Source organism: Perkinsus marinus (assembly GCF_000006405.1).
Source record: "Perkinsus marinus ATCC 50983 genomic scaffold scf_1104296958234, whole genome shotgun sequence".
NCBI lineage: Eukaryota > Perkinsozoa > Perkinsida > Perkinsidae > Perkinsus > Perkinsus marinus.
The window spans coordinates 527,027-539,692 of record NW_003206847.1 but is presented as its reverse complement, the minus strand read 5'-3'; the positions used below and the strand labels follow the sequence as shown (position 1 = coordinate 539,692).

Below are 12,666 nucleotides of genomic sequence, written 5' to 3'. Positions count from 1 at the left end.
GGTTCGAGGCCAGGCATTCAATCGCCAAGGTAGGGCGGTGTGGGAATATATGCACATGCTCAGCTACATGTGAAAACAGGAAAATTCTGAGGGAATTTTTGGAGGAATTCTTGGTGGTTTCTGTGTACTACTACCCGGGTTTGTTCATATTATTTGTGAGGAAACTCTTGAGCTCAGCTGAGGAAAGCAAACATATATTCAAACATTGAGGTGGGGACTCCCCTTGGGAGGAGTATAATCTGTGGTTTAGTGGGCTTGCACGCTGCTCGGCCTGAGCCATCATCATCGACGGTCCAGACCACAATAGAGGCTACAGCACCAAGTCTTAGTACCGCACCAATTTCAACTCGCAAGGCTGGAGTTTTCGAAAGGCATGGGTTCATATTCGACGAGTATAAGAGGTGAAGGTTCCTAAGTCGGGGATGGGGTAGTTGAGGTCCCTCAGGCACCAGTATCATGGATATACTCGGACCAACAATGGTGGTATGTGGAAGTGTGAGTCCTTCGTGGGGCCGGGTTGAAGGGAGCCCCTTGGGTGTTTTATTGTAGTCGACATGTTCTGTTGTTGTTCGTGTAGCTCACTGACCTCGTTGTTGTGTTGAATATATACAAAGAGTGGATAAGAGATGAAATATAAGGAGGGAATAAAAGAGAAAAAGAATGATAATTGTATTCTCTCGGAGGGGACAGTAGCCTGTACTGTGAGATGCGGGGTCAGTCATCGGAGATACCCGGCAGAGACCAGCCTCATGTTAGGGTTGGTAGGCACTGTTCATGGGAGGAATTCTGGTGGGTTTTCGGCCAGCGGACTCTAACGTGGAAGGCAGAGGGGGAGTTCATCATGGCACTATGTATCGTTGATAGAGCTCATTTCTTGGGTTCCCGACGGCTGATAATAAGGTTACATTCGAGCTGGTTTTGAAATGTCTCATCACAACAAATGTCCAAGGTGAGTTACACCTTAGATTTTCATCGACAGTTTGGCCGAGCGGTCTAAGGCGCCAGCTTCAGGCGCTGGTCCGAAAGGGCGCGGGTTCGAATCCCGCAGCTGTTATTTTGTACATCTTCATCGTGTAAGTGATGTAATGACTCATGAAGTATCACCGCTTCCCTGGAGGTTGGAAAGCACTTGAGAAACTCACCGCAGCGTAATCGGGGATCGTGTGCAGGCAAGCACGTCAACTTTTGTACACGCGTGCAATCCTACCATGTCTCCTACATCAGGCAGCTGATGCCATTCGGTGGCCTCACGAATCGGCTCCGCGACATGTCCGACACATGTGCTCCTTTGAAAGGTAAGATACCGGCACTTCACGAAGCTACCGAAGCTGTTGGTGAATCGAAAGAGCCACAGGTGACGGTGAAGAAAGCATGCGAAGGAAACGGGAAGCTTGAGGAGAGAGATCAGTATTTTTCAATTGGAGATGTCGCCGCATGGTAAGGCTATGCAAGTGGGATGCCTGACCAGTATCATCATATTCATCACGACTCCGGCTTTAGGCAACTCGTCAAGGGTCGAGTAGGAAGTTTTTCAACGCCAGTCACAAGCTGTCTTACGACGCACCGGGGTTCATACTGCGAACACAAATGTCGCAGGATGGGTCGTCAAATGTCGCCATCAGCGATGAAAGCGGAGCTGTTGTTGCTGCTACCCATTATGGTGAGCACCTGGAAACAGACTATTGGGCTGAAGGTGTAAGGGAGGTATACGACTATCCTGGGCAAGATATCTCTCCAGCCATTCACTGTGAAAGGCCAACATTCCGCCGATTTCGTGTTCGGTGGTTATGTGATGTTGACTTCCACGACTGTAGTGTTGCGAGGTGCACAACTGAGGAATCTCAACTTTAAGCTAGTTGATGATTTTATCAGTGTGATTGTAGGTAGAATCCCTAGAATCCGTTAACCATCGCCTTGAGTTCTCTAATGGTAACAGTAACACGCGGTAGTAAACATTAGGCGATACCCCCTGGGGCATTTCTCTTCTCTACTCTTGACCATCGCTAATGCGTCCATCTTAGTGTTCATAATCTATCACATCACGCGGCAAGATCTTCTGTGTTCAAGTATTTCATATTCTTCTCCGAAAGGTCAGTCTGCTTCATATCGACGGACCATCATCTGTCACCCTTCGGTGTCACCGTCCTCACCACGCATGTGAAAAGACCTGCTTATCATCAACAGGTTGTACTTAGCTGCTCTGTTGACAGTTCATTCGTCACGCGCTTGTCGCTAAGACAATGAAACGGCTAGTGATGAAGGAGCTGCAGCACGTGTTCTAAATCAGCCTCCCCATCACAGATCTTGTGACTTTTCTCAAAGTCTTCTTTGACTAGTGTTGGTGTCAACTCGGGAGAGCTCCTTCTCCAGGCAACCTTCCACCCAGCAGCGCAGAATGGTTGAGAGTATCGGGCGAGCGCTACTTCTGGGCGAGCGCGGTTGTCTGTGATTAATAAGGTTCTTGTTGTTGTTGCCTTTATTTTGGCGTACTGGATGGGATACAGAGGTCGAGAGGTAGGGAAGGCTTAGGTATGGTGGGCTCTCGATCTGTTGAATAGGCATCATCATCACCGTCCCCAGAGCGCTCTTCTGATGAGGAGATGGGCGACCAAGAGGCTACCCTGGCAGTACCTGCAACCAGTGAGGTAATACAAGTGGTGATAGGATGGTGACACCACGAAAAGGCTCTTCAGACGAGCTCTAGTGAGGCGGAGTCGACGGAGCCTTCAAGGTATCAACAGACGAAGCGACGTCGTCGTGCTGAGCATCCGGTGGTGGTTAGCAGAGTGATGATGTACCAACCTATTCCTAGAGGACTGCCGATCACTAAAGATGATGTTGGAATGGTAGGTCGGCACTGATGCTCGGCTGTTGATATTCATCAGGTTTTTATACTCAGGTGATGGACATCCGTATCGCCGCTGGTGATTTGTTAGCCCATAACCCTCTACTGAGGGCCCAACGCTTGTGGTGTTGTTGCAACTCCTCCAAGAGGTCTAGGCTCCTCTCTACTACCAAGGTGGTCAGTCACATTCCTTGCTATCACTACCCTTGGGATGTCGTTATTCCAGAAGCAACGAGCGACGTCGGGATCCACCTCTAGGGCTAAGGATAGGTATATTACAATCGCTGGACGGGACCTGGACACGGTAGCAACGGATAGGGCCTCAGAGGCGTCCTGGGATGTTGGACACGCTTCTAACGAGAGGATGTCGACATATAGATGAGTTTCAAATCGTCCCTCGTCGTAACATTCATTGGTGCTGGCTAGAGTGGTCGCTAGGAGGAGTAGGAGGATGACTAGTCCCATAGGAGACTTGCTCAGGCCCAGCTGACCTACACTGCCGATAGCGACTTGGTGTCAGCTGTAGTGCATGATGGCCGCTTCAGCCCTACGGACACTCCGACTGATCTCAACGGTCTCAAGGTCCTCATTGAAGTAGTAGGGGTAGTAGTGCATTTAGTTGGTTTTGGAAATGGAATGGTAATGATGAGATCGTAATAGCCTTGAAGGTAACGGCTTGTTGCTTTCGAATCATTTTGGTGAACTTGTGGAAAATTCACTGACGGGTTTCCCTGTTTGTCTCTCGTCAGGTGGAAATGCTGTCGCCAGTGACGCATTTCCTCAAGGTGGAGCGTAACGGTATCACTAGCAGATTCAGGACCAGAAGGTCTCAACGCCCGACTCTAGCTTTCACTGTAATTGTTATTTGTGTCTTCTATTTGCAGTGGTCATTATGATTTCAGATCATATCAGTAGAGCCGTTGGTGGGCCCAGGCAGTCCCCTTGTGGACGAGGCTACTATACAGTTGTATTCAACAGCTGGTGAGGATCGGGTTGGTAGAGGTCTTGGAATGTATGTGCGGTTGAGCTCGGGGTTTTACTCAGTGTATTATATAGACTTAGAGGCGAATCAAAGTTGGAAAATTCGGGAGAATTTTCTGCAATTTTTTTCGGAATTTGCTCATCGTTATGAATACATGTATTTGACCAGGTGTATATTCTCTTCCACTGGTTGAGGGTTTAGGTGTGAAGGACGAGACGGGTGGGGTTGGTTCGTCCCCTGCATCTTTGCGTTTCCTGCAACCCTATCGTGGACCCGAGAAGATCGACACGGCCTATCTGTGGCTAGAGTACTCCCCACTGTATGTGCTACCAGCGACGGACTCGGCTGGTGGGGGCTTGGCGGTGAGCTAATGGAGGGGGTGGTGTGGGTAGGAAGTGATGATGGTGTGGTAGGGCTATAGTCGACTGTATCGAGAGGATATGTATTTTTGCATGGACGACTTCTCGCAGTTTGTGCTGCGGATGGAAGATCCTGAACTGGAGGTGAGTCGATGGAGACATTATCGATCAACAGGGCGCGCGCTTTTGCCGAAACACATTCTCATGATGTTCAGGGAGATGATCCTCGGTTTAAGTGGGTGGAGTCAAGCTCTGAAGGCACGTCTGTCACTGGATTGAGCTGGAGTGAAATCGAATGGGGCTTTCGAAGTCTACGAGTCCGTGGGCAGGTGAGTAGGAGGATAAGAGCAATACGAGTAGGTGCTTTCTGAGGGTTGCTCCTGGTGATGTTGTTGGTATTAGTTTGCCATACGAGACCATATGATAGGCCAGCTGGCGGCATCTGATATGAAGTGGTTCAATAAGGTAGCGGCCCAGCAGCCATTGGCAAGGGGTGATGTGGAGGTAGGATGGTAGGGATGACGAAGGGGACAACTCTGTTGTGTCGCAGAGTGTGGACCTTGAGGGTGGGTGTGGATCGTCGGTGTCATCGTCGGAAGAGGATACGACTATGGTACCCTTTGGAGAACGCACGGCTGATACTGATGCTTCGGAGGAAGAGGACTCGAATGTTATTCAAATAGGAGGTGCTGGGAATTGAACCCGAATCTATTGTTGTTACTCAAACGTACACATATCTACTTAGTAGTATTATCATCATCCACGTCATATTATCATCATATACCTCGCTGTATAGCGCTATAGTATCTCAATGGGGAGTTATAGTTGCCTTTGATTTTATGCCCCCTCGGCCGCATCGTGAAGACGCGGTTGCTAATACGAATACAATATTTGGGTACATCGCGGAAGGGAAGTTGTATGGCGTGAAGCCCAAGTTTGCGATGTTCAAAGACACGTTGGTGAGGATAGTCCCCAGAGAGTTCGATCCGAAGAGCTGTGGTCGGCCGAGGCGATTGGGGAAGGGTGCTGTTCGACAGGAGAGACCGAAGGGCATCTCTCGAGAGGACTGGAAAAGAAGGTATGTTATTTGGAGTCGCTATGATGAAGGGATCGAAATGGACGAGGCGGCATGGTTCGAAGTGACGCCTGAGAACATTGCCCGATTTACAGCAGAGGAGATATATTCGCGCTATGGTGATGGCGTCGAGGTTGTTGATGGATGTGCTGGAGTAGGAGGCAACGCTATACAGCTCGCGAGAAGGGACAGGAAGGGGGGTAGAGTTGTAGCATGTGATATTGAGAAGAGCAGACTCGAGATCGCTAGGCACAACGCGGAGGTGTATGGCATCTCTAGTGATAGAATTAAGTATGTTGAAGGGGATGTCAGAGGGTGCCAACCTAGTGGTAGTGAATCAGTATTGTTTTTATCGCCTCCTTGGGGCGGTCGTAGTTGCTATACCTCCCAGGTGTATGACCCTGCAAGCTGTGAGTTGACGGATTGGGCGACCGGTCCAGCATGTCGGTTTGGTCGAGTCCTCCTCTACCTGCCTCGCCATACTGATATCAACGCTTTGGTGAAGATGTGCATGCGTGCATGTCCGATACCACTCCTTGAGATACTCGTGATTCGGTACACCAGTCCAGACCCTCACACCAAAGCCCTACTAATGGTGATAGACCGGAAGGCGTCGCCTCGACTTCCCCTCCCTCCCTTAGTGTTTTGGCGTGGCTCGGTGGGTGCTGCCCTGTTGAGGACCCTCCTTACTAGGCTGCCCTTGGTGGGGACCCTTGGGGGCATGGCGGCATCGATAGCAGGAGACGAGCTGGATGTGGTCGATGAGCTGATCAAGTGTTTGGCCCGGAGGCTAGGTGTGGGGAAGGAGGAGTTCATGGAGGCGTTAGAGCGTGGGGGGATGAGAGAACTCCGACTGTGTCGAGTCGCTGGGGCGGTAAGGCAGGCAGAGGGCAAGGAGGATGTTATTCAAAAGTTACTCAGTTCTCTAACGTGACTCCCTCCAGACTTGTTGCGTTCGAGTAGAAGCTAGGGTCTCTTGGTACCATTCCGCTTCCCTATTGCTAGCATGACCACCACTGTGTCGTCATCGTCGATCTGAGTGGTACCGGCGATAGCATTATGTTAGGGATGAGGGGTACGTGCTGCGGAACGGAGCATACGATTTGTGCATAACTCCAATCAGGTTGGGGCTGCTGATTAGCAAACGGTTATCGAGAATGTCGACCAATCACGAATGACTGCGGACATCTTGGGAGGAAACTAAACGCACGATTAAAGATCCATCAGCTTCTTGTCAGATCTTGTACGGCCTCTGTTCTATAATTATTCTCCTGGCACGACTGATACGGTTGAACGCTTAGTTGGCAGAATGCCTATTGGCAGAACCGGTATCTCAGAGTTGTCGTTAATCTGTGGTTCTAAGGTGGGAATTCAGCGATCTAACTTGTAACATCCGACTTGGTAACTGTGCTGAACACAACCACATCGCTGGGGATAATGAACGTTTGAAATTCTTACAGAAGTATACACTGGATTAGTGTTAGACGGGAATAATAGAGGCATAATGGAAGCGAGATAATCATGATAGAACGCAGCATGGAAGCGACCACCATGTCCAGTGATGCGTTATTCGAAAACAACTGCTCGGTTCATCGCTAGGCGTCTGGCTTCGCTCTCTTCATAATACGTATCAGGGTCAATACTGGGTCCATATGAGTGTGTAGATGTGTGGTCTGAACTGATATGTCAAATGAGCCCCTCACTGCTGAGAAAAGTCACTTAGATGATGATGACTGCTAGCGTCCTCAAGCATGGACTGATCGTCTGCCCCCCCAAGATGCCGTTGAATATATTTCCGATCCACGTACTCGATCGCCCCACTGAGCCTCTCGGCGAGCTCCATAGTCAACGTTGCTTGACCAGTAGGTGCACCAGACGGCGGCACCTATCCAAGCTGAGGGTATTCACGGAGGAGAGGTATTACATAAAATAGAGGAGTATCCAGAGTTGAACCAGAAATAGTAATCTCCGGCTCAGTCGTTGCGTCGTGTGATGATAGAACGCCTACTACAGGCCGCAACTCCCCCAACATAACAGCGACGCGCTCTACCAGGGACTCTCCTGCTAGTGTTGTAATGAAAACCACCTGATAGACCAAGCTAGGTCGACTGACCTCCTTCCCTCCTCCTTATTACTGATATAGTAGTGGTGACGAGGAGATCTCGGGTATCATCACCAACTCTAGCGGGTACACGTAACATCAGAACGAAGGCAATAGCTCCTCTTATTCCTGCCAGCCACAACACCTGGCAAGGACGGTCGAGGACTTGGTAATAGGATACGTACAATCTGGGAGTTCCGAGAGATAGGCTCATGTCGAGTTGAATGGTTTAAGACCCATGCTAGAGGGAACACATTACACGCTCTAGCGAACACCTGCAGGAGATCACATCAGCATGCTGTGTTGTAGGAGCCCCTTTACAATGAGTAACATAGTGAAGATTATCAGTAAGAGGTTCCAATGATACTCTCCTATAGACATGCAAGCTACTACGCCAAGGTAAAGGAAGACCTGGAAAACCAACGGATGGATAACACTAGGACTTTCGCCGTACCAAAGTCTCTGATATAAAAGCGATAGTTTCGAAGACCAGTTTTGAAGCTACTTGTGACGCTTTGGATAAGTTGTGGAAGTTATAACGACCGAGAATCTGCCAGAAGGATGGTAGTAGAAATGCTTATGGCCGCGTTACTAATCCAAAGAAGAATATCGTCATGATTCCACTCAGACCAAGGAGCTCAGCTAGGGAGAACGTGAGGTAAATAGACAAGAACATACAGGCTATCTCGTATTTAGGGTACTCGCCCAGAGACCTGGCAGCAGCACGAGAAGTCCACATGCACTCATACCCATACTGTACTTACGACTTGCGGTAGGTGCCGCTAACCAGAGCTCCACTGAGGACACCGAATATGATCGACCCCAACGTAACTATCATGGAATATAAACTACAAGAGGATCTCCGCGGCGTTAGAATGCTGAAGTTGGCAGTTGTGTGTTAAGCTCAGCGACTGGGTTCGATCAGGTGAGTCGAGTACACCACTACCAATCTCGCGGTATGGGGATGGATCATCGAGTCGCTTCCTCGATAGAAAATTGGGAGAGTAGATACTCGACAGAAATGTCAAGTGAAATAACCCCATACTACTACCTGTCAAGAAGCCCAATAGGGGACTCCGTGAAATCCCCGACGGGACTTCTTGATCGCTAAAGTAAACGTCTGAAGTAGAGGAAATCCCAGCATGAGGGGTATGAAGAGCACTCACGTTGATAGGATGCAAACAAGACGATTGCCACTGCATCGTTCAAGACGCTCTCACCGAAGACCAGAGAATGCAATGTCTTATTGGGTCGGTATTTGGACCCCCTCATGAGCGCCATCACTGCTACTGGATCGGTACCTTCAATAGGCTGTTGCTGAGGAGGGCAGGATGCTACTCACTGGAGATGAGAGCCCCAAATGTCATACAGTAACCCCGCAGGGCATCGGTATTCTTAAGGCCGACCAGCCAGGTAGTAGAGAACGTCCACAACCCTATGGACGTAACATAGGCCGATATGGTTGTGCCTATAGAGGTACTTGACTAGAATGGTGAATTGACCGATTTATGGTACCGATGAACGCGAAGACTAATATTGATGTGAGATTGCTCATGAACATATCCGTGTTGAGCGAGAAGCTGGCCTCGAATATGATAGGCGGTAAGAGTGCCTATGGAGCTACCAGGCTGACCACCCCGAGTGAATCTAGTGTTTTACGAAATAGAACAGTTCCGCACTTATCCCTAATATCTCCTTACGGTCTCCTGCTCCTAGGAGCCTGATCACCTGATTATAGGACAAACCCTGACCGGGGATTGAACCAGGGACCTACGACTCCCATGATGAACCCAATAATAACAGCTCCAGTCGACTGCGATATATGTCGAGACTTCCCCGTATTTATAAAGTACCTGAGGGCCTAGGGCTACATGTCAACGACAAGGAAGTTTATTACCCCCATACGAACGTCAGGAGCAATGCAGTTGAGAAGAGAATTGAATTTACCGACACTAAACTCTCATAGGCTGAGGTGTCGTTGTCAAGGCTGGACATGCTATGGCAAACTAAGCATCAGAGGTCGGCCCTCGTGTGATGCGATTCTAGTCTAGTGTACGTTAGTGATATGGATATATCCAAAACTGCTTCTCTTCTGGACTCCAGTAGAAGCAGAAAAAAGCAACTCTCCAGAATCTGGAGAGTTCCTTGTCGACAATGGTGACTTGCTCGTGCTACTCTCATGGACTTACAAGGTACTAAATTGGATGATACTCACATGGGAAAATTAGATTCGATTGTTTTCCTTGAGTCAATACAGAATTATACGCAAGTGGAAGCGTTCATTAGTCGTATGTCCCGATGCTACTACTGTGACGCCGCTGAGGCCCAAACCTTTGAGAGATTGTACAGTGCTCAAAAATTAGTCTGGAATATGTAGTTCGAAGTCTGTTTTCTGTGAAATTCAAATCTGGGTCAAATAGGTTTTCTCTGTTGACTGGATAGAGTTGATAAATGTTTCACCTACGGGTCGTACAATCTACCATGTCAAACGTGTGTACATTAGTTTCCACTCGAAAAACATCTGGTTTAGCAACACGTTGTTAGATTCGATTATCTGTAACCGTTTCGTGCCTAAGCCTCAATATTTGGGCGAGCGAGGATTTTTATGGCGCCGAATTGTCTACGGGAGAGGTCACAATTATCTTCGTCTTCTATGAACCCGATGCATGCAGTTAAGGAAGATATACACATAGTCGACTACGTGTGTCGGGGACGATGCGGAAATTTTCGGGAAATTTTGGGAAATTTTGGGAAATTATTGTTGGTTTCTGAACACTTGTACCCGAATTCGTATATGAACTGCTATACTTAGCGAGGAGTCTCCTTACTCCAGGTGAAGAAAGCGGACATAAAATCCTCCAACATTGACTGCATAGAGTCTACTCGGTAGATAAGGCTGGTCTTTCTCAAAATGTTCAATTCAGTCACGGCTTGTGATGACCCTAGGATTGACCGGCATCGCTGCGTGAGGTGGAGTAGCGGATCCTACTGTATGTGAGTAGTGAAATACGTCCATATACGAATTCAGCAGCGGGGCCTAGGCTGAGATATTAAGGCTCCCAGCCGCGGGCTCGAGTGTCCTCACAATTGGGGTTAAATGTCCACACACGCGGAAAGATGTTATTTATCGAGTCAACTAGCGGGCCCGGTTTTAGCTCTCATACCTTCGGCGACTCTATCATGTTCACCCTATATTAAGATAGTCTGTGACTGATCCCGACTCGTAGGGATCGAGGATAGTGAAATCACACAACTAGAGGTGACACAACAATACACAATAACACAGAATAATATGCGATAATATCATCTAGCTTGCTAGGCTAGTAGGTTTCAAGCACCAACAGCTTCAACAGAATCATCAGTGACTCGATGAAGTCATCAAATATCGATGCTGCTGGACGGCCGTACGGCATCCCGACGGCTCGATATTACCCCCAACATAATGGTGAAACATCTATGTTGGTAACCCGACCAGTCGGTAGATATTACCCGTGTCACGTCGTGACTCTCATGAGTTAAATGTGGGTTTCAACTCACGTTTCTCCCTACCTCGGCTGCCAGGCATGAGGAAATGGCTCACTGTTGCTCCACCCTGTCGACTACGTCCTAGGAGATAGAGCCAAGCACAAGTATTGTGATGACTGTCTCCCTCAGCGATCAGCGCGATCGATATGCTATAAGCTTAATTTATAGCCTCCTTTGTTGCTTATTGATCTTCACTACTAAGGTTCAGTGAAACTACGACTACCCCTACTACTACTCTCGTTGTTACAGACCATGCTTCCCCTCAAGAACTGCTACATCGTCTGTACTGGCCCCAATGGCGTCAAGGAGACGGAGTCCAACGGAGACACTGCTGCTGGTGAACGAACCTATGCTAGCTCCGACTACAACCACGGCTACTACAACCACTCCCATTGGCAGTATGGTAGCCCCTATCATAAACAAAACAAGTGGCGTTCGTGGAGGAACTGGTACCCAAGGAGAAGGTCCCACGACTACTATGGATGGACTAACTCTCAAAAAAAATGGAATTGGTGGTACAACGACTACAACAACGGTAAGGAGACCAATACTACAACGTCGGTGGAGAGTAGCCCTTGTCTGACATCCCCAAGAACTTCGTCCGTCCAAGCATCGCCTACTGAGGCCAACCCTACTACTACCACCGCCACCGAGCTCCACGAGGAGGGAGTCCTGACGTTCGATGATGACGTACCATGGTGGAAAAGAGCTGGTCGACCAGGTCCCTCGCCTGCTAAGGAGGCGAAGCTGAGACCGAACATCAACAAGAAAACTGGTGGAGCTCCGACGAGTTTTCCTACTGCTACAAGGGAGTACACCGGTACTACTACTTCTAGCACGAGCGCTGCAACTGGTACACGTCTGTGTGCTTTGCCCAGTCGACCTACTGAGCCGATCTCAGTTCCTGCTAGGGATACTCACCCGGCCTCTTCCGGTGATGAGATGCCCAGTAATGGTACCCTAAAGAGAACCAATAAGCGGTGTTCTCTCCCTAATGTTGACGATGCCAGTCATCTCAACAAAAAGGTACGGGCTACGGCCACAAGCAGAGGCCACAGTGTGCAACAACTGCCCTCCAATGATGTCGGAGGTGAGCAAAGTTCAGTGAATAAGGCCAGAGAACGGCTTGCTGAGCCGATTGATCTTGGTAGTGCCAATGATGGCAACAGTGATGATGCTGATAATGGTGATTGGAGTGCTAGTAAGTCGCTCGTCAGAGAACGACGAAGGGCCAAGAATCTGCCGAAGAGGCAGAGACCTGATAGCTTAGCAAGAGGCGACGATGAAGAGAGCGCACGCCCACGGGCGAAGCGAAGCACTTGTGCAGCCACCCCAATAAGTGCGACTTCTCTACCTCGACTACCCAAAAGAGGTCGGATTCTACATTATGTTGTTGATCAAGCTGTTCAGACTGATTGATTTACTTGATCTCCTGTGTCTCTGTTCGCTCGCCGAGCAATCTGGCTTGAGTTAAAGAGTCTCAATTTGGGCAAGACAATGACCGCTAAGCCGAGCGGATGGGACTGAGAAGCTGTTTAATACTCTTCTTCGAAGATTGCAAATCAATAGGGCGATAAATCCTCCTTCGTTCGTCAAGTTTGTCAGACTAAGTACATCGTGACTTGAGCACGACTCACTCCTAGCCAATGTACCGAGCCCAGGGAGAATGACCGGTGTGTTTCGCGCACCGCCAGTGAGGTACTGGCCATACTAAATGTGGTAAGAGCTGCTGAGGTCCCGTACGTCACATTCTTACCTCACTTGTTCGATTCAGAGAGA

The 12,666-nt window shown here is 48.9% G+C and overlaps 4 protein-coding genes and 1 non-coding gene across 5 annotated transcripts; 4 read left to right on the top strand and 1 right to left on the bottom strand.

The window, feature by feature from the left end:
* The first annotated feature begins 974 nt into the window (after positions 1-974).
* Positions 975-1,054, top strand: Pmar_PMAR006151. The gene has a single exon. It is a non-coding gene; the product is annotated as a tRNA-Leu (tRNA).
* A 1,435-nt stretch (positions 1,055-2,489) lies between these two features.
* Positions 2,490-4,929, top strand: Pmar_PMAR006150 (hypothetical protein). Its single transcript, XM_002774520.1, has 13 exons — positions 2,490-2,514; positions 2,559-2,645; positions 2,694-2,846; positions 2,900-3,019; positions 3,072-3,149; positions 3,326-3,439; positions 3,595-3,699; positions 3,748-3,826; positions 4,029-4,189; positions 4,241-4,330; positions 4,402-4,542; positions 4,589-4,690; positions 4,737-4,929. The coding sequence occupies exons 1-13, from the start codon at positions 2,494-2,496 to the stop codon at positions 4,884-4,886; spliced, it is 1,401 nt and encodes a 466-aa protein (XP_002774566.1). The 5' UTR covers positions 2,490-2,493; the 3' UTR covers positions 4,887-4,929.
* A 96-nt stretch (positions 4,930-5,025) lies between these two features.
* On the top strand, positions 5,026-6,199 carry Pmar_PMAR006149 (conserved hypothetical protein; the record flags this gene model as incomplete). Its single annotated transcript, XM_002774519.1, has 1 exon — positions 5,026-6,199. One exon carries the CDS (start codon positions 5,026-5,028, stop codon positions 6,193-6,195), a length of 1,170 nt encoding a protein of 389 aa, XP_002774565.1. The 3' UTR covers positions 6,196-6,199.
* Positions 6,200-6,960: 761 nt separating this feature from the next.
* Pmar_PMAR006148 (Sodium/hydrogen exchanger, putative) lies at positions 6,961-9,357 on the bottom strand (the record flags this gene model as incomplete). Its single annotated transcript, XM_002774518.1, has 12 exons — positions 6,961-7,146; positions 7,186-7,347; positions 7,397-7,507; positions 7,548-7,637; positions 7,684-7,773; positions 7,817-7,912; positions 7,955-8,075; positions 8,127-8,193; positions 8,414-8,482; positions 8,529-8,679; positions 9,137-9,215; positions 9,260-9,357. The coding sequence occupies 12 exons, from the start codon at positions 9,355-9,357 to the stop codon at positions 6,961-6,963; spliced, it is 1,320 nt and encodes a 439-aa protein (XP_002774564.1).
* Positions 9,358-11,139: 1,782 nt separating this feature from the next.
* Positions 11,140-12,306, top strand: Pmar_PMAR006147 (hypothetical protein; the record flags this gene model as incomplete). The annotated part of the gene is made up of 1 exon (XM_002774517.1): positions 11,140-12,306. The coding sequence occupies one exon, from the start codon at positions 11,140-11,142 to the stop codon at positions 12,304-12,306; it is 1,167 nt and encodes a 388-aa protein (XP_002774563.1).
* Between the last annotated feature and the right edge of the window lie 360 nt (positions 12,307-12,666).